This window comes from Salvelinus fontinalis, chromosome 40 (genome assembly GCF_029448725.1).
Source record: "Salvelinus fontinalis isolate EN_2023a chromosome 40, ASM2944872v1, whole genome shotgun sequence".
Taxonomy (NCBI): domain Eukaryota; kingdom Metazoa; phylum Chordata; class Actinopteri; order Salmoniformes; family Salmonidae; genus Salvelinus; species Salvelinus fontinalis.
In genome coordinates this window covers 21849270-21870133 of record NC_074704.1, presented here as the reverse complement: position 1 = coordinate 21870133, position 20864 = coordinate 21849270, and the positions used below count along the sequence as shown (strand labels likewise).

General features: G+C 44.1%; 1 protein-coding gene across 2 annotated transcripts in view; it reads left to right on the top strand.

Moving 5' to 3' along the window:
* Positions 1-333: 333 nt before the first annotated feature.
* Positions 334-20864, top strand: part of LOC129839756 ((E3-independent) E2 ubiquitin-conjugating enzyme UBE2O-like) — a 43502-nt gene continuing 22971 nt past the window's right edge. The window contains exons 1-3 of one of the 2 annotated variants that reach the window (XM_055907386.1): positions 334-817; positions 18993-19052; positions 19436-19546. In XM_055907386.1, the coding sequence (XP_055763361.1) occupies positions 431-817; positions 18993-19052; positions 19436-19546 (558 nt within the window). In that variant the 5' untranslated portion in view covers positions 334-430. The remainder of the gene's footprint in view (positions 818-18992; positions 19053-19435; positions 19547-20864) is intronic. The other variant, XM_055907387.1, reaches the window with a different exon arrangement.

Genomic DNA, 20864 nt, shown 5'->3' with positions numbered 1-20864 from the left:
CATTTCTAAAATAAATTATATTAATAAAAAATACCATGATCATGGCTGTGATATTTAATTAACTTTATTGTTAGGCTGTGTCCTAAGGGGGACCCTAATCCTACGAAATTGGCCACATTACATCATACATTTGTGTCATCATGTAGCTAGCAACACCTGCCTGTGTGACTAGAATATAAAGAAAGATGTGTTATAATAACGGTGTGATATAAGTGTATGCTGTCTCAGACTCATTTATTCAGAGTCAAACCAACACTGAAATAAAAAACACCTTTGTCAATCTGACAGACCCTCGACTCTTCTCGGAGTGCATTTACGCAGCGCGCGCCCTACCGACGTAAACACGTGCACTTCCCTAGTTACAGTTTTTTCTTTTTTCTTCTCCACCATCTCTCCCCCTTTCTCGCATTATTCCCTGACAACTGCAGCGATGGCGGAACCGGTGGCTTCGGACGCAATAGCAACAGACGCAGCTCTTTCTACGGCTGTAAGCCCGGGCTCGGAGCCTCCATCCATGGCGCTCTCTCCTTCTGCAGGCGGCTCCCAGCGGCTTCTTTTCTCCCACGATTTGGTGTCAGGTCGGTATCGCGACTTGGTCCGGTTCGGCCTAGTCAGAATGATACAAGGCGAGGAGGAGTTTGATTCAGACTCGGACCTCGAAGATGGCGGAGGTAGAGGCGGTGGTGGTGGTGGCTGTATCCCCTGTAACTCGGACACCGAGAGCAGTGTTGTGGACAGCCTGGCACCTCTGGGAAGGGGTTTTGTCCGGGTGCAGTGGTACCCAGAAGGAGGGAAACAAGACATACGGGAAACAAAGGTAATTGTCTGCTAACGTTAGCTAACTAGCCACACAATATGTTTTCAACGTTGGAGGTAACATTTAGTTAGTTAGCTCGCTTCCAACACAAGGTGTGTTTTCCCGTTATTTACAGCTAACGCTAGCTGATTCAATTAATTAGTAACGGTACACCGCCACCGGTTTAGCACGCTATAACCAGCATTGCGAACGTTTTATTCGCGCGCTTGTGTACTTGTTTGTTACAATTACTATACCTAGTTTCAGCATATTGCCCACATTTCTTTAAATGTGCTGTACAACTGGGTGTGAAATAGCATGTTTGTTTAGCTAACTTTTTATTATTGCTTACTGGTTAAACGACTAGTTAGTGTGCTAGTCATTTATTTAGGTTCTCCACGAACCAGTTTAGGTAACTGGCACGTTGGCTAGGCTAACTTGCTAGCTAATTAAACGCACGTTGCTGATCAATTAACTAGCTAGTTTGCATCTTAGGTTTTCAGTAAATGAATCATTGACAACTTTTGTAGGAGAGGGAACACTTGCTAAACTGCTGCTTAAACAATGAGATAAAGGACTTTAACTGACTCATGTAAGGTGGTCTCTAGCTGATGCTGTATCTGACACTGACAGCTCAAGCTAGCCATGACCCATAATCATATGAGATGAGATTGCTAAAATGATATCACTGATAGAACAATGACCCAGATGTTTCACCGGATCTATAAACCTGAAGCATCTGGTTGACGTATCCACTCACCACCAAATGTGATGAGCGGAAGCCCAATTGCCGGCAGTGGGAGGAGATGGATTTTGGCCGACTTAATGCTAATTTTGTCATTGATGAAGCATATTTGATCTCGATGCAGTTTTCTGTCCCCATAAGAGGCGGTTGTTTAGGAGGGCGAATTGAGTTCTTGCACACGCGTAGGCCTTCTCTAATATGCAAATACATGCTAGAATGCGTCAATATGGGTTCTGCCCACCTCTTGCTTGTTCTGCCCACTATTATTAATTTGCTCCCATTAGACCACAGCCTGTTGTTTCCATCTTGGGTTAGTTATACAAATCTTTGATTCTATGCTAAACCCTCCACTACACGAGGAGTCAGTTTAATCAATGATACTGATGGTGTAATGTAAGTTTTCTATTGGCCAAAGGCAGTTTTAAAGTGGATAGCATCTTGCATGACTGACATTTAAAGCGGATAGGTTTTGCTGACGTTTCATTTATTATTAACAATAATACATCGATACAAAGCTATAAATGGTATTTAACCTTGCCTGTGAATGCATTTCACATTAATTACCAAACGTAGTTGGAAGCAGGTTGAGGCTATCATCATATTACATAGGGAAAGATAACCTATGCCATCACAAAAAAATCAAGGTAAATAGGGTCCAATTGAATGAATATTGTGAATCGAAAGGAAGATTGCCCTAAGCAGAGTATCCAAGCTCTCAAAGCCCATACATAAAAGCTTTGTCGGGCCAGTATCATTACAAACCAAATAGAGAGCTATTGCCGTATTGACATAATGGGATTCAGTACTGCAGTAACAGGGAGCTCACTCCAGGGCCTTATGGAAAAGGGTCACTGAGGGAGTAGAGCTGGGATGGGTTGGGCCTAGAAGATACTCACGGTTAACAGTGCTGCTTTGTCCTCTGGAGTAAATGTGTAAAGTTCTAGCAATGGAGTCAGGTTCTGGAAGTCAGGACAAAGGTCTAGTCATGTATCTGTGGGGATAGCAATGGGTCAGGGATGTTTACCTACACACACAAGGGTGACCCGGCTCTGTGTGACTTTGAATGCCAAATGCTTGTTTTAGGCCTTAAACATTGCCTTCAGTTTGTGTTTGTCCAGCCTGATCTGTGTGTGTATTCTTCTTCCTTGTGTGTGTGCGCGTCTGTTTGGCTGTCCGTTAGGGCTGGGAATTGCCAGGGACCTCACGATACAATATTGCGATTGTCATGGTTCTACATCCTATTGCGATTCGTTGTTCCAAACATATTGCTCAATATATGTCTACTGCAGAGGGACAAGAGCGCCATGAGAACTAGTTTTGATCAGTTATGGAAATAAAAGTGCTGAAAACAAATATGTTACCTATTTTTAAAAAGGAGATGGGAAATGACTGGAGTTGGGAAATGACTGGAGTTTTGATGCAGATGTACCGAACTAGTGCAAAAATTATATTGTCAATACAATATGATCTATCGTCAAATAATATCCCGATATGTAACTGTATCGATTTTGTTTTCCCCCATCACTACTGTCAGTGTGCATCCTCTGTCTACCTACTGCTCAGATGGTGTTTCTTCAGTCACATATTCTCTTGAGCAACTCAAAGATTCACATCTATAATTCATGACCAGGCCACTTCCTGCAGTATGCAAAAATGGCATATTTCCAAGAAAGTCTGTCCTTAGATTGACTGATTGCTTTTATTTCTCACCTTCCTCTGTTTTATACCCATTTTCACACACTTCCGGGGACACTGGGATAAGGGGGTGCGTCAATGTGTACGAAAAGTCAGTACCTTAACCCTAGTTTTGCATAGTCATGCATCCAAATCATGTTGTCACACCAGACTTTGGAGGTCTGAAGATTTGGCTAGAATGGTGTGCAAATGTTTTAGTGGATTTTACATTTCAAGAACCTCCCCCCACGTGCTCGTGGAAGGGGTGCTGCGTTATGTTAGTCACTGTTTTCCCACCGGGTAGGACACATTTTGCGGAGAGTTGTTGCATATGCTAGTTTGTAACATTGCAGGAAATATAAGAAAACCTAGAGGACAAACGGAATTCTGTTTTGCCAGAGATGTGCTCTATACATAAAATTGAGTCGTTGAAGGCACTACAACTACTCTGCTTGATCACTACAATTTTTTTTTTCTCCCACGTGTCTACTTACAGGCTATGGTAAAAGTTTATTTATCAATTGTTGCCGACGGTCTCCGATTTCTTGAAATTGAAAGTAACCACAAACACGGCATATTTAATTTTTTCGACATTTTGATGGGATTTTAATCAACTATTCCCGACCACTGTTGATCCTACGGCACAAACTAATTTAGTGGGCACCTTTTCCATTCTCCACCCAAGCAAGGGATTGGTTTAAAGTGTTGTAAGGCGTCACTGGTTTCCACCCCTTTGTAGCTGCTTTCTGCCATTGATTTTACAAGGCTTTCCTATTAGAGAAGCCTGGCTATCTGATTACCTGCTTGACCAGCCTCTGTCTCCCTCACTGCTACTGTCTTCCTCAAAGGTTTTTACCAATGAGGAGTTTATTCAGGATTTGTATGGCAGATATTTACTTCAAGACAGAGAAGGCGAACAACATAGGCCTGTCTACTTGTTTGTCGAGACTAAGGCTCAGTCTTGTAACTTGTTGTCTCAACGTGACATATGCGTCCGTGAGGTAAAGTTGAACTAATTCCCTCTCGCATTCAGTTCCTCGCAAATGTACTCGGAGACATCGTAATAGAAAAAGAAGCATCCCCGTGGGGTGCAAAGCTTGCATTTCCCACTGTCACCTCTGTCGTTTTTTTCTTCTTCAGGTGGAACCATATTACTCTTCATCAAGTTCCCCTGTGGAAACTTATTGCAGGCCGCTGCATCAACAATGGCAGACTGACACAATCTTATCTGCACTGTAATAAGCTATGCCACATTTTCCCTATGGAATCTTAATTACATCTCCAAAAGGAGAGAATCGTGTGATTGGTCTCAGATCTTCCACTGGCGTGGCACTGTTTCAATTAGAGGTCGACCGATTATGATTTTTCAAAGCCGATACCGATTATTGGTGGACCAAAAAAGCCGATACCGATTTAATCGGCCGTTTTTTTGTTTTTGTTTGTTTGTTTGTTTTGTTTTTTGTAATAATGACAATTACAACAATACTGAATGAACACTTTAACTTAATATAATACATCAATAAAATCAATTTAGCCTCAAATAAATAATGAAACATGTTCAATTTGGTTTAAATAATGCAAAACAAAGTGTTGGAGAAGAAAGTAAAAGTGCAATATGTGCCATGTACTAAAGCGAACGTTTAAGTTCCTTGCTCAGAACATGAGAACATATGAAAGCTGGTGATTCCTTTTAACATGAGTCTTCAATATTCCCAGCTAAGAAGTTTTAGGTTCTAGTTATTATAGGACTATTTCTCTCTATACGATTTGTATTTCATATACCTTTGACTATTGGATGTTCTTATAGGCACTTCAGTATTGCCAGTGTAACAGTATAGCTTCCATCTCTCTCCTCGCCGCTACCTGGGCTCAAACCAGGAACACATCGACAACAGCCACCCTCGAAGCAGCGTTACCCATGCAGAGCAAGGGGAAACTACTCCAAGTCTCAGAGCGAGTGACGTTTGAAACGCTATTAGCGCGCACCCCGCTAACTAGCTAGCCATTTCACATCGGTTACACCAGCCTAATCTCAGGAGTTGATAGGCTTGAAGTCATAAACAGCGCAATGCTTGAAGCATTGCGAAGAGCTGCTGGCAAAACGCAGGAAAGTGCTGTTTGAATGAATGCTTACGAGCCTGCTGGTGCCCACCATCGCTCAGTCAGACTGCTCTATCAAATCATAGACTTAATTATACCATAATAACACACAGAAATACGAGCCTTAGGTCATTAATATGGTCGAATCCGGAAACTATCATCTCCAAAACAAAACATTCTTTCAGTGAAATACGGAACCGTTCTGTATTTTATCTAACGGGTGGTATCAATAAGTCTAAATATTCCTGTTACATTCCACAACCTTCAATGTTATGTCATAATTACATACAATTCTGGCAAATTAGTTTGCAATGAACCAGGCGACCCAAAATGTTGCATATACTCTGACTCTGCGTGCAATGAACGCAAGAGAAGTGACACAATTTCACCTGGTTAATATTGCCTGCTAACCTGGATTTCTTTTAGCTAAATATGCAGGTTTAAAAATACATACTTCTGTGTATTGATTTTAAGAAAGGCATTGATGTTTATGGTTAGGTACACGTTGGAGCAACGACAGTCCTTTTTCGCAAATGCGCACCGCATCGATTATATGCAACGCAGGACACGCTAGATAAACTAGTAATATCATCAACCATGTGTAGTTATAACTAGTGATTATGATTGTTTTTTTATAAGATAAGTTTAATGCTAGCTAGCAACTTACCTTGGCTTCTTACTGCATTTGCGTAACAGGCGGGCTCCTCGTGAGGCAGGTGGTTAGAGCGTCGGACTAGTTAACCGTAAGGTTGCAAGATTGAATCCCTGAGCTGACAAGGTAAAAATCTGTCGTTCTGCCCCTGAACAAGGCAGTTAACCCATCGTTCCTAGGCCGTCATTGAAAATAAGAATGTGTTCTTAACTGACTTGCATAGTTAAATAAAGGTGTTAAATCGGCGTCCAAAATTATCGATTTCCGATTGTTATGAAAACTTGAAATGGGTCATTCCAATTAATCGGTCGACCTCTAGTTTCAATCACTTCCCAGAACCCCATTATTCAAGCCGGTCAAGAACATGCTTTGCATATTTCATTCACCGCCTGACTCTGAGACAGTGAAAGATATGAGGGATATGTGTAAAGCTTGGCACATTGCGTTGAGCCTCATAAGAGATAATGGGTGTGAGGTGTCACATCCGGCCGTGATTGGGAGTCCCGTAGGGCGGTGTGCAATTGTCCCAGCGTCATCCGGGTTTGGCCGGGGTAGACCGTCATTCTAAATAAGAATTTGTTCTTAACTGACTTGCCTAGTTAAATAAAAGTTAATTAAAAATATATATTAAATATCATCTAGGTCAAGGACACCGCCTCTCTCTGTGACGCCTTTGTTTGAGCGGGCAATCATTTTCCTCTATAGTGATCTCTCCATCCAACCTGATTGGAAAGGAAGGTGCGTTGCTTTGCTAGTTCTATCAGAGGTGGACTACTACCCAATGTTTCAATTTTGCTTTCTTCAAGAATTAAAAGTGAAATGGTTTTAATGAGGCTCAGTTGAATAGAATCTATAGCTACCTGTTTTAAACCTGATTGGATAGGAAGGCGTTTTGCGCTCTCACAATGGTGGGCTAGTCATATTATAAACTGTACGAAGAAGCCCATGTTTCAACCTTGCTGTCTTCATCAAGACCTGTGTGAAAAGCTGTTCATATTGGGCTCAGTTAAATGGAATAACCGCTAACTGGAGGTGCCTCCAGAATAGCAACCATTACATCGCTAGCCTAGCAAGGACGCTAGGACTGAAAATAGTGCATCCCTTGACTACGAAGGACATTGTCTCTCAATGGTCCCAATGAGGTTAAGGGGTCTATTGAAGGTCTTTGACAGGGTTCATGCTGTGGAAGCCTGTGGCTGCCTACAATTCAGTACAGCGACACTGAGCACACAGCAGCATTGCTAGGACACTAGCTAACTCAGCCCCGTTGCTGCAGTACACTGTCTAGCACTCCCTAGCTTTCTTTTGATAGGCTTTCCAAGGCTCTGACTGCAGCAGGTAGCTGACAGTGGAACGCAGGGCGTGGTACTGAGGTCGGGGCGATGGTTTCCCTCCCACCTTCTTATCCCTTATTCAAGGCTGTGCTCGGAGACGGAGCTGTCGGACGGGGGTCTGAGGTGACCGTGACGCCTAGGCCCTGGGGGTGGAGGAGGGGTGGAGTGTGGCGTGATGCTGCTAATGACGGTGGGTGCAGCCGTGGCCAGGGGCTACTGCTGCCGACTCTACCGCAGAGAGAGAGAGGGAGCGAGAGAGAGAGGGGGACGAAGAGAGAAGGGAGGAGAGGGATGGAGAGAGTAAGGGGAGAAAGAGGATGAAGGGAGCTGGAAAGAGAATGAGGAGAAATGAGAGGGGGCACGAGGGAGAGATACAGTGAGGGGAACAAGAAGAGGGAGGGAAAGAGGAAGAGATGGGCTAGCTCTGGGCAGATGGTTGCTATGCTAATGAAGAGCTTTTTGTCCTTAAGTGATAAGGCCCCCCCTTCTGTCCCATTGGTTCTTTTTTTCCCTTATTTCCCTTTAATTTCTTATTTTACCAGGGTCTATTTTTAGAGGTTTTTGTTTTCTTGTTGCAAGCTGTTGCAGTTATAGGCCTAACCCCTTAGTTTGCTCAATAGGCCAATATCTCTTTTTACATACCGACTTGGGAGTATTTGGTCTCCTTTTGTTGTCCGGAAGGTAGAGGGCGGTCCTTTCAGGATGCTGTTTACAGCTATTGCTAATCTATGCTAGGCTAAAATGCTGAGTATCAACATTGACCCGTATTGTTTAAGGACTCTGGTTTATCCGGGGTAATGAGTGAGTATTCCGTAAGATAACGGCCTGTGTTGGGCACTGGAATGTGGTTTGATATACATTAGGTATCACCACACGACTAGCTGAAAAGGCATTAGAGGTATGCTTTCTAGAGGCTCGTAAGCAGCAGCACAAGGCTCATGCTTTGTTTTTCTGACCTCGTCTCTCCTGCTCTGTCCCCTCTGGAGAACATGTCATACATAAGCCATGGTCCTATTTGTCACCTTTTTGCCCCGTCATCCCCCCCGTCTCATGGCCTGTCTGCTGGTGATGTATGGGAGGTTGGAAGGATCCATCTCTGTGATGGGTGCAGTTTAGGTTTTTGCCCTAGCACTACACAGCTGATTCATATAACCAACTCATCAAGCTTTGATTATTTGAATCAGCTGTGTAGTGCTAAGGCAACAAACAAAAGGTGTAAACGGGGGTGCAGGACTGAGTTTGGGAAGCCCTGGCCTATACAGTTGATGCCTTGCGAGTCACTCCACATGTGCTGATAACAGTAGCTAGCTAGCCTTCTCCAATCACATTGAGACATCAACCATCTTGTCGTTATTAGGTTATTAATCATTAGCATGGTGCTTGAATAATTGCCATTAGCGGTTAGTTTAAGCCTCCTCAGTAGGGAATGGCTATCACAAATTAGGGTATCTGTATTTAGACATCGGATGATCCTAATTGACTTACATTTAAGACTAAACGACTGACACCACCGTGATGTTACGCCTTCTCACATGGTAATTGACATGTCGTCATGACGTTTGTTTTGACGCAATTAGCGCTATGTAGCTTTTTGGTTACTAGCCTCTTTGCTACTTAGCAACCTGGTTCTAGTCCTGCAGTTCCCAGAGAATAGGCTAAGCTGCAGGCCCTGTGGTTGACTATTAATGAAGTAATCCGGGACACACTGCCACTGCCAAGTAGCCTCAGTGTAAGAAGGGAGTGTATGAGCTTGAGTAATGTTAAGCAGGTGCCAGGGCCTTGGCGTAGAGTGCACACTCACACGTCACACATTCACAAGCAGCCAGGACAAGGGATCATCAGCAGATTGAGAGAAAGTGACAGGTCTGGAAGGTGAAGAGGCGTTACAGCAGGTGGAGGTGAGAGGAGAGAAGCAGCTAAGTCATCTTGGATCCATCCTTCCCTATAGCCTAGGGCTCGAGAGAATCGCCTCGGTAACTCACTACAAAGATGTGAAATGATAAGCTGTCCTCCCTCCTCCTCCTATCCCTCTCTTTCCCTCCTCCCTGTCCCTGTGGAGTTCTGTTCTGGAGATTGCAGTGATGTAATGTGGAAGGGTTGTTGTCAACCACACCCCTTCTTAGATGATGTATCTGATGCTCTCTCTCTCGCTCTCTCTTTCTAAGGGATTTATTGGCATGGGGAAAATGTTTACTTTGCCAAAGCAAGTGGAATAGATGATAAACAAAAGTGAAATAAACTATAAAAAAGGAACAGTAAACATTGCACTCACAACAGTTCCTAGGATATTTGAGCAGAATTATGCATGCAAGAGCCTCAATTTGGTCTTTGTCCCATTTTCTTAATTCTTTTTTGGTGAGCGGATCCCAGACCTCACAACAAAGGGCAATGGGTTCTATAACTGATTCAAGTATTTTTAGCCAGATCATAATGATGGCATAGAAGGCCCTTCTTGCCTTGTCTCAGATCGTTCACAGCTTTGTGGAAGTTACTTGTGGCGCTGATGTTTAGGCCAAGGTATGTATAGTTTGTGTGCAGTAGAGCAACGGTGGTTCACTATTTTTGTCTCACTGAGATTTACTTTTGGGTCCCAGGTCTGACAATCTGTGCAGAAGACCTAGATGCTGCAGAAGCACCAGATCATCAGCAAACAGTAGACATTTGACTTCAGATTCTAGTAGGGTGAGGCAGGGTGCTGCGTACTGTTCTAGTGCCCTCGCCAATTTGTTTATATGTTGGGGGTGGGGCTTAAGCTGCATCCCTGTCTCACCCTACTCACCCGGCCCTGTGGAAACAAATGTTTTCTGCCAATTTTAACCACGTGCCTGTTTGTGTACATGGATTTTATAGTGTTGTATGTTTTCCCCCCCAACACCACTTTCCATCAATTTGTATATCAGGCCCTCATGTGAAATTGAGTCAAGCTTTTTTTAAATCAACAAAAAATTAGAAGGTGTTTGCCTTTGTTTTTTTGTCAATTAGGGTGTGCGGGGTGAATACGTGGTCTGTTGTATGCTGATTTGGTAAAAAGCCAAATTGACATTTGCTCAGTACATTGTTTTCGCTGAGGAAATGTACAAGTCTGCTGTTAATGATAATGCAGAGGATTTTCCCAAGGTTGCTGCTGACGCATATCCCACGGTAGTTGTCGGGGTCAAATTTGTCTACTTTTGTGGATTGGAGTGATCAGTCCTTGGTTCCAAATATTGAGGAATATGCCAGAGCTGAGGTTGATAAAGTATAGTGAATTGGAATTTGTGGTCTGTATATTTCATTGAGGATACCATCAACTCCACAGGCTTTTTTGGGTTGCAGGGTTTGTATTTTGTCCTGTAGTTAATTCTCTCTCTCCCTCTGCCTCGCTCGCTCTCTCTGCTTCCCTGTGTGTGGTAGATGTGTCCACTGAGGACTTGCGGAGAAAGGCCGGCTGGCTGCAGCCTCTCTCCCTCTGCAGTATTGACACCTCACAGTGGGGGAGACAGGCTGGTTCTGTGTCTGGCTCTCTTTCGCTCTGTTCTTTTTTTCACCTCTGCCTTGCTCTTCCCTCCCGCTCTCTTTCCACCCCTCCTCTCCGTCCACCTCCCCTTATCCGTCTGACGGTCTCCCTGTGTCCTATTGCCCTGCCACTATTTTCACTCTCAACCAGTTACTCTCTCTCGCTGCTGACCCTTCCTCAGCTCCCATCAGTTGTTCCAGAAGTATATAGTGGTTTTATACCGGACTGTCAGTTCTCTAAACACCACCTGGTTCTCCTCCCCCTCAGGAGGACAGGAGTAAACGCCTTTTTAGCATTACTACAAAGCCCCTCTAATGGAGCTGTGTGCTCCCACTGTCTGGATCAATGGACCTCCAGCGCTGTCAGACATGGCTGGTCTGCTGGAGATGGAGGGAAATGTAGGGAGGTGTGTGTGTGTAGAATCCTTTTGTGTGTAGGTGTCGTACACGGCCCTGTTGTGTGTGTGTGTGTGTGAGAGGGTGAATCTAGTATGAGATAAATATTTGATCTTTATCATTTTTAAGTATCAACATGCTCAATGTGAATGGAGAACAGGCGTGGCCCAAGGCTGCAGTCTCTCTCCTTTTTCTCTATCCTTCCTCCTGCACTCCACCTGGAGAGTGGGACTCGTGTTAATGAGCCCGGGAAGACTAAAACCAATACTGTTCAACTAGGAGTGTGCATATTTCCCTTTTGAGGCGATTTGATATGTATCTAGATACATGGGCTCCGATGTGATGCAGGAACGAAACGTTTTAGTTTGAAATGATTCGGTTTGATTAGAGGAACGTTCAATGCGATACGATTCGATGCACTAACATTTCTTGCATAAATTACATTTAATTTTCCATTCTAAATTCAAATATTCTGCTGATGGAGCTCATGAGCTGGATCTGTCTGAGCGGATCTCTGCCTGTCTGCCGAGCCATAAGGGAAACTGGGTGTCTACCCCCCCCCCCCACACACACACAAACACACACACTTTTAATCTGAAATTACCATCACCTACTAAGGAATGTCATTTTTGCAGGTTCAGTGTTTGAAGCTTATAATCTAAGGTTTAGACCAGGGCTGCCCAACCCTCTTCCTGGAGATCTACTGTCCTGTGAGTTTTCAGTCCAACCCTAATTTAACACACCTGATTCTACTTATTATGCTAAATTAGGGTTGGACTGAACCTACAGGACAGTAGATCTCCAGGAAGAGGGTTGGATTTAACACCTACAGGACAGTAGATCACCAGGAAGAGGGTTGGATTGAACCTACAGGACAGTAGATCACCAGGAAGAGGGTTGGATTGAACCTACAGGACAGTAGATCTCCAGGAAGAGGGTTGGACTAAACCTACAGGACAGTAGATCTCCAGGAAGAGGGTTGGACTGCACCTACAGGACAATAGATCACCAGGAAGAGGGTTGGAGTGAACCTACAGGACAGTAGATCTCCAGGAAGAGGGTTGGAGTGAACCTACAGGACAGTAGATCACCAGGAAGAGGGTTGGACTGAACCTACAGGACAGTAGATCACCAGGAAGAGGGTTGGACTAAACCTCCTGGACAGTAGATCACCAGGAAGAGGGTTGAAGTGAACCTACAGGACAGTAGATCACCAGGAAGAGGGTTGAAGTGAACCTACAGGACAGTAGATCACCAGGAAGAGGGTTGGAGTGAACCTACAGGACAGTAGATCACCAGGAAGAGGGTTGAAGTGAACCTACAGGACAGTAGATCACCAGGAAGAGGGTTGAAGTGAACCTACAGGACAGTAGATCACCAGGAAGAGGGTTGAAGTGAACCTACAGGACCGTAGATCACCAGGAAGAGGGTTGAAGTGAACCTACAGGACAGTAGATCACCAGGAAGAGGGTTGGAGTGAACCTACAGGACAGTAGATCTCCAGGAAGAGGGTTGAAGTGAACCTACAGGACAGTAGATCACCAGGAAGAGGGTTGAAGTGAACCTACAGGACAGTAGATCACCAGGAAGAGGGTTGGAGTGAACCTACAGGACAGTAGATCTCCAGGAAGAGGGTTGGAGTGAACCTACAGGACAGTAGATCTCCAGGAAGAGGGTTGGAGTGAACCTACAGGACAGTAGATCTCCAGGAAGAGGGTTGAGCAGCTCTGGTTTAGACCATTTGGACGTTTTATTTTCCTCCCGCTGATCGAGCAGTGAAGGTAGAAAAAGCAATTGTTCTTGTTATGAAATAAACTTCACCCTGTATATTTAAAAATGACCATATACACTACCTTTTAAAAGTTCCTTGTTTTTGAAAGAAAAGCAAAACATTTTTTGTCCATTTTGAATTTACATCAAATTGATCAGAAATACATTGTAGACATTGTTAATGTTGTAAATGACCATTTTATATATATATTTTTTTAATTTCACATTTATTTACCCAGGTAGGCCAGTTGAGAACTAGTTCTCATTTACAACTGCGACCTGGCCAAGATAAAGCAAAGCAGTGTGACACAAACAACAGAGTTACACATGGGATAACAAACATACAGTAGAAAAAGTCTATATACAGTGGTATAGCTGATATTGCCTGGGTTTGTTCAGCATGCAAAAGGACTTGTTGATCAATCACTGTCAACACAGTTGCAGGCTTAGTTCGACACGGAAGGAGAGGACGCATCAGTTGTCAGGTGCTTTGGGATTGGAGGGTTTGCAGCCAGCCAAGGTTGTCTGTCAGTCATCAGAGTCCATTGTCTATATTACACCGGCACTCTCTCAATCCCTGAGATGAGACATGGTAACATGTAGCCGAGACCTGCAAGCGGTGGCTACTTGCCAGAGCCCCAGGCTTTTCCATTGTCCATCACAGGGGTTCCCAAACTAGTTTTTTTTTGCCCGTTACCCCATTTTGAGATGTTTTGTTTTTGTGGCAACCACACCATGTAAAACAGTAAGGTGCTGTCATCAACAAACTCTCCATCCTTGAGATGAGACAAAGGAACATATCTGCTTTGTTAGCCTTTAGCCTGACAGCTTAGCTCGCCCCTTCAGAGAGATGTCCGCTTTGTTAGTGTGTTCTAGTACACTGTGTGCGTGTTGGCACTAGTGTGTATCAGAAAGACCCCCCCCCCCCCCCCCCCCCCCCCCCCACACACCTTTACAGAACAGCCTGCTGTTTTCCAGGCTGCCGCTTGACGCCGTGCTGCTGACTAACAGCCATTGTTATTGGACAGTTACTGGTGCCTGAACAAAAGACACCAATACCGGGGTTTCTTTCCAATACACACAGGTGTTTCCACTGAATTCCTGAGCAACGCTATCATGTCCACCAGGCAGTCGTCCAACATGTGACACACACAGACCTAGGATATTTTCAGCGTTTTCCCCCTGGATATTTCTAGCTTTAGGATCATTGTTGAGACAAGGGGAAAACCTGTGTGTGTGCTTTCTTTGTTGGTAGTTTCCCATAGTCTATGTATTGCACATAGGCATTGTAATGTGTGATAGTTTTATGTATGCACATGAGCAATTGGGATTTGCGCAATCTGATTATGCATACAAATGGAATACTGTGTGTGTGTTCCACGCCCACAGGAGGAGCAGTGATTTGTGCAGGATGCGGCGAGGCACAGATCAGCTCATTGAGCAGTGAACAGGCAGGCAACAGATGAGACAGTCAGTGGTGACATCTCTAGGAAATAGCTTCCTTTGGTGGCCCGGGGGAGAAGGGAAAAAAGCAAAGACTAGAAAAGTGAGAGGGAAGGTATTCATGCCGTTCTTTCTCTGCACTTCTATATGAGATCAGTGACTGTATACCCTTGCTCTGCTATCTCCCTCTCATCCTGTCCTCCTCTCCCTCTGACTATTTCTGGGAGTGGAACCGCAACTGTGTTACAAGCGTACTATGAATAATGAATGAAAACTAAGCTAAACTGCAGTGTTTTTGATAGCTAGAAAATAGTCATGGTAGAATATGCTTTCTGGAAGCGGGGCCCTATTGTATTATTGTAATGTCATATCTTAGTACTTCACATGGTTGCTTCCGTCATATTTGGTTGAGTATGTATTGATACTAGCCTCGTGGTTCCTACGCAGCGAGACAGTTGGTGCATCCGCACGCTGCCTGACCCCTCTTCTCCATGGCAGAGTTAGAATCACTGAACACACACAAGGGACTGTGTGCGCATGCTTCAGTGTAGGCCTATCTGTGTATGTGTAAGTGTGCATGCATGAGTGTGTCCAGCCTCTACACTGGAACTGGTGTGACTGCTAAGAACGCGCTGTGTGTAAATGGAGCGTCGATCCTATCTTGCCCGCCTCCTCCTCGCCCCACAATTTACAGGAGTAAGGTTATAGTCCAGACAGCAGAGCCTGAAAACATGGAGATAGCTGCAGCCCAATCAGATTGTGGTGTGTGTGTGTGTACAAGAGTAATTGCTTTTTTAAAAAAAATCTCCGTAATGTCCAATTTTGGCTAACACACACTCGCACCCTTCCACTTCATAACCACACGTCCTCCCTCCTAATTTTCTCTCCTCTTCTTCCTCCTAATCATCTCTCGTCCTGCCTCCCTCCTCTCTCCTCCAGAATTCTATTGTAGGTGATGGCATCCGGCTGGCAGCTGCCACCCATTCGAACTCCAGCCGGACGAGCAGCTTGACGCTACTAGTGCTAGCCACATTACACTGATTTAGTATTATGGAGCATGTTGCCACCCCACCACTAGCCTATCCCTGGCTTACTGAATGCCTCTTGCCTTTGAAGAGCGCTCTGTCTCCCCACATTTTGAGAACAGTACGTGTCATCACGTGGAAAATGGAATAGGCCGCAACGATGCTGATTTGACTCTCGAGTGGTTCTGTTGTTGCGTGGTCTGTTTGTTCTACTGTGTGTAATTCCCATTCCCCAGTCCTGTTCGTCTACCGCATCGACATGGTGGATGATTATAGATACGCCTAAATTATAGCTAAAACTGTGAGGAATACAGACTGGAAAGGCTATTTTGAGTTACTGTATCTTATTGGGAATCTGTTTTGAAAGCTATTGTCTGTTTCAGAAATGTATGGAGTAGAACAGATATGATTTGTCTTTTCAAGGAGTATGTCCGCTCTATTCATTGCAATTCTCCCTACTACATTCTGAACATTTCATCTCACCAAGTGTGTTAACAGGAGAACGGTGCTTGGAGGCATAGGGTTTCCCAGTCATCCCCTCATAAGGCATCTGTGCCCCCCCCCCCCCCCCCATTTTAGTTATTGGGTTTTGTCTAGAAGAGATGCAGCTTTTGTCAATTGACTTTTCGGTGGACTTACGCAGCAGGTTAGGTGAACTTACGCAGCAGGTTAGGAGAATTAGGTTAGGGTTAGCGAAAATGCTTAAAAATATTTGGTCAAATTTGCAGAAGATGGATCTCATCTAGACAAGACCCAGCTACAGCCTTACCCAGTCAGTCCCAACCCTATTTATTCTCCTTTCTCCATTCACTCATTGATTACTTCCACCCAGTAAATTCTGATTTCATTTAGTATTTTCCCTGTATACCAATTCATTCATCCATCTGTCTATCCCTTTATCTACCCACCAACCTATTATTAGGCTATTGCTGTACATAGGGCTGCCAGGGTATATAGGTAATTTGTAATTAGTAGTGCCTCTCTTAAACTGCCACTTTCCTGCTGCAGTGGTGGTATTTTATTTTCTGTGACGTTTTGTAGATTAACAAGGGCATCATTCCAACAGTATTTTCCCAGTTCTCTGTGTGTGTGCCGAGAGAGACTGAACTGAACCCTCTGACATGCAAATGTTGATCTTCTACTCGAATGCTCTTATCCCCGCTTTCCCAGAGATCCCTGAATAAACTCAGTGCGTTGTCTCTGTACGACAATGTGTGTCATTCGGATGAGCGAGACCAGGCAGGGTGAAGTTGCGGTCAAAGTCGACTTTCATACCTTGTACTAAACTCAGCAACAACAAAAAAAGGAAACGGCCCTTTTTCAGGACCCGGTTTTTCAAAGATGATCCGTAAAAATCCAAATAACTCCACAGATCTTCATTGTAAAGGTTTTGTAACACTGTTTCCCATGCTTGTTCAATGAACCATGAACATGCTCCTGTGGAGCGGTCGTTAAGACACTAACAGCTTACAGAGGGTAGGCAATTAAGGTCACAGCTATGAAAACGTATGACACTAAAGAGGCCTTTCTACTGACTCTGAAAAAGACAGAAAGATGCTCAGGGTCCATGCTCATCTGTGTGAACGTGCCTTAGGCATGCTGCAAGGAGGCATGAGGACTGCAGAGGACCCCCCCCCCCCCCCCCCCCCTTTTGTTCAGGGACACATTATTCAATTTCTGTTAGTCACATGTATGTGGAACTTGTTCAGTTTGTCTCAGTTGTTGAATCTTGTAATGTTCATACAAATATTTCCACATGTTAAGTTTGCTGAAAATAAATGCAGTTGACAGTGAGAGGATGTTTTTTTTTTTGCTGAGTTTATATATAGTGCCTTTGGAAAGTATTCAGATCCCTTGACTTTTTCATAATTTTGTTATTACAGCCTTATTTACATAAGTTTTCAGACCCTTTTGCTTTGAGACTCAATTGAGCTCAGGTGCGTCCTTTTTTTCCACTGTTTATGTTCCTATAACTTGATTTCGAAAGGCACACAACTGTCTATATAAGGTCCCACAGTTGACAGTGCATGTCACAGCAAAAACCAAGCCATGGGGTTGAAGGAATTATCCGTAGAGCTCTGAGACAGGATTGTGTCGAGGCACAGATCTGGGGAAGGGTACCAAAAATGTCTGCAGCATTGAAGGTCCCCAAGAATACAGTGCCCACCATCATTCTTAAATGGAAGAAGTTTGGAACCACCAAGACTCTTCCTAGAGCTGGCCGCCCTGACAAATTGAGCAATCGGGGGAGAAGGACCTTGATCAGGGAGGTGACCAAGAACCCGATGGTCACTCTGACAGAACTCCAGACTTACTCTGTGGAGATGGTTGTCCTTCTGGAAGATTTTCCCATCTCTGCAGCACTCCACCAATCAGGCCTTTATGGTAGAGTGGCTAGAAGCAAGCCACTCCTCAGTAAAAGGTACATGAAAGCCCCCTTGCAGTTTGCCAAAAGGCACCTAATGACCATGTGAAACAAGATTCTCTGGTCTGATGAAACCAAGATTTAACTCTTTGGCCTGAATGCCAAGCGTCACATCTGGAAGAAACCTGGCACCATCCCTACAGTGAAGCATGGTGGTGGCAGCATCATGCTGTGGGAATGTTTATCAGTGGCAGGGACTGGGAGACTAATCAGGATCAAGGGAAAGATGAACGTAGCAAGGTACAGAGGTCCTTGAGCGCTCAGGACCTCAGACTGGGGCAAAGGTTCACCTTCCAACAGGACAACGACCCTAAGCACATAGCCAAGACAATGCAGGAGTGTCTTCAGGATAAATCGATGAATGTCCTTGAGTGGCCCAGCCAGAGCCCGGACTTGAACCCAATCGAACATCTCTGGAGAGACCTGAAAATAGCTGTGCAGCAACGCTCCCCACCCAACCTGTGCTTGAGAGGATCTGCAGAGAAGATTAGGAGAAACTCTTCAAATACAGGTGCCAAGCTTGTAGCGTCATACCCAAGAAGACACGATGCTGTAATCGCTGCCAAAGGTGCTTCAACAAAATAACTGAGTAAAGGGTCTGAATAGTTATGTAAATGGGATTTCTGTGGGGGGTTTTAAATTACAAATAAGCAAAAATGTATAACCTGTTTTTGCTTTGTCATTATGGGTAAATTGTGTGTAGATTGATGAGGGGTTGGGAAACATACATTTTAGAATAAGGCTGTAACGTAACAAAATGTGGGAAAAGTCAAGGGGTCTGAATACTTTCTGAAGACACTCGTGTTCTCGTCATCAAATGTGTTGTATGTATTTTTTGGTGTAGGTGGGATTATGTGCAGCGCCCTACAGACACTGCTTATTGTGGTTTGGAAAAGGTTGACTAGTATTTAGCACAGTCTACCTCACTGCTGCCATATCACTATTGGTGTCAGGCAGCAGTCATAAGACTGTGTTCAGATGAGATGATTGGGTAACCAGGTCCCAGTGGCATCCCAGCTGCCACCCAGATGCTAAAATGACCGCTGAAATTAGACCACTTGAGTTGTCCGTCTTGTCTCTGTATTCTATGATGTTCTCATCTCACCCCCGCTCTCTTTTCTCCACCCTTTGTTGCAGCTGAAACTCATAGATCGATCCATCGTTATCCGAGACATTGTGCGGCGGATGAATTCTAACGTAAGCCGAGCTCCCTCTCCTGTCGTATCACTACACTGTGTTAGCTGATGACACCCTACATGACCGGAGTACCAACACAGGATGACTGTACAGGCTGCGGTGTTTGATGTAGAATGTGCTAACAGGCCTTTATCAGAAAGCGCTTACATGCCCTCTTTGTTAAGGTGGCGACTGATGCAAGCACACTGATATATTGAGTAAACATTTTGGCGTATGTGTAGCTTATGCTAATATTCAACACCTGTCCCTAGGTGGTATTTGTTGAGTTGACTAGTGATAGAGAACCAAAACGCACCGACACACATTGGTGCATTGTTTTTGGATAGAGCGTAGGGTGATGGCGATATGGTAACCCTTGTCTTGTTTGCGGTTGTGGTTTCCAGGACAACCAGTGTGGCATCGTGACCAACATCGACATAGAGTGTGCTGTAAAACTAGTGGGGACCAACTGTGTCCTGTACCCCGTCAACAGTAAAGACCTACATCACATCTGGGTAAGAAAAAAACAGATGCCATAATGTTCCCTTGACCATCCTATGTCCACAGAGGAGTTGCAAGATGGAAGCATTTTCATGTGATTTATTCAATTAAATTTGTTCTTGTTAGGATTTCTATTTTAATGAACCATTTGCTTATAAATACTAATTTAATGAGGATATTCAATTGTCTTGTCCTTCTCGAGGATCTCCCGTGGTAGCCTATGCCTTGAAGGTGGTACATAATTTACTCCTCTGTTCTTTGGCAAAGATATACACCCCCCACACACACACACATTACGAGTCAAGTTTGGATACACCTACTCATCCCAGGGTTTTTCTTTATTTTTTACATTGTAGAATAATAATGAAGACATCAAAACTATGAAATGACACAATCATGTAATAACCAAAAAAGTGTTAAACACATCAAACAATATTTTTTATTTAAGATTCTTCAACGTATCCACCCTTTGCCTTGATGACAGCTTTGCACACTCTTGGCATTCTCTCAACCAGCTTCATGAGTCACCTGGAATGCATTTCAATTAACAGGTGTGCCTTGTTAAAAGTTAATTTGTGGAATTTCTTTCCTTAATGCATTTGAGCCAATCAGTTGTTGTGACAAGGTAAGGGTTGGTATACAGAAGATAGCCCTATTTGGTAAAAGATCAAGTCCATATTATGGCAAGAACAGCTCAAATAAGCAAAGAGAAACAACAGTCCATTACTTTATGACAAGGTCAGTCAGTCTGGAATATTTCAAGAACTTTGAAGGTTTCTTCAAGTGCAGTTGCAAAAACCATCAAGCGCTATGATGAAACTGGCTCTCACGAGGACAGCCAAAGGATAGGAAGACCCAGAGTTACCTCTGCTGCAGAGGATAAGTACATTAGAGCTACCAGCCTCAGAAATCGCAGCCCAAATAAATGCTTCACAGAGTTCAAGTAACAGACACATCTCAACATTAACTGTTCAGAAGAGACTGCGTGAATCAGGCCTTAATGGTTGAATTGCTGCAAAGATACTCCTACTAAAGGACACACATAAGAAGAGACTTTCTTGGGCCAAGAAACACGAGCAATGGACATTAGACCAGTGGAAATCTGTCCTTTGGTCTGATGAGTCCAAATTTGAGATTTTTGTTTCCAACCGCCATGTCTTTGTGAGACACAGAGTTGGTGAATGGATGATCTCTGCATGTGTGGTTCCCACCGTGAAGCGTGGGGGTGCTTTGCTGGTGACACTGTCTGATTTTTTTTTAAATTTAGAAATCAATTTACACTTAATCAGCATGGCTACAACAGCATTCTGCAACGATACGCCATCTCATCTG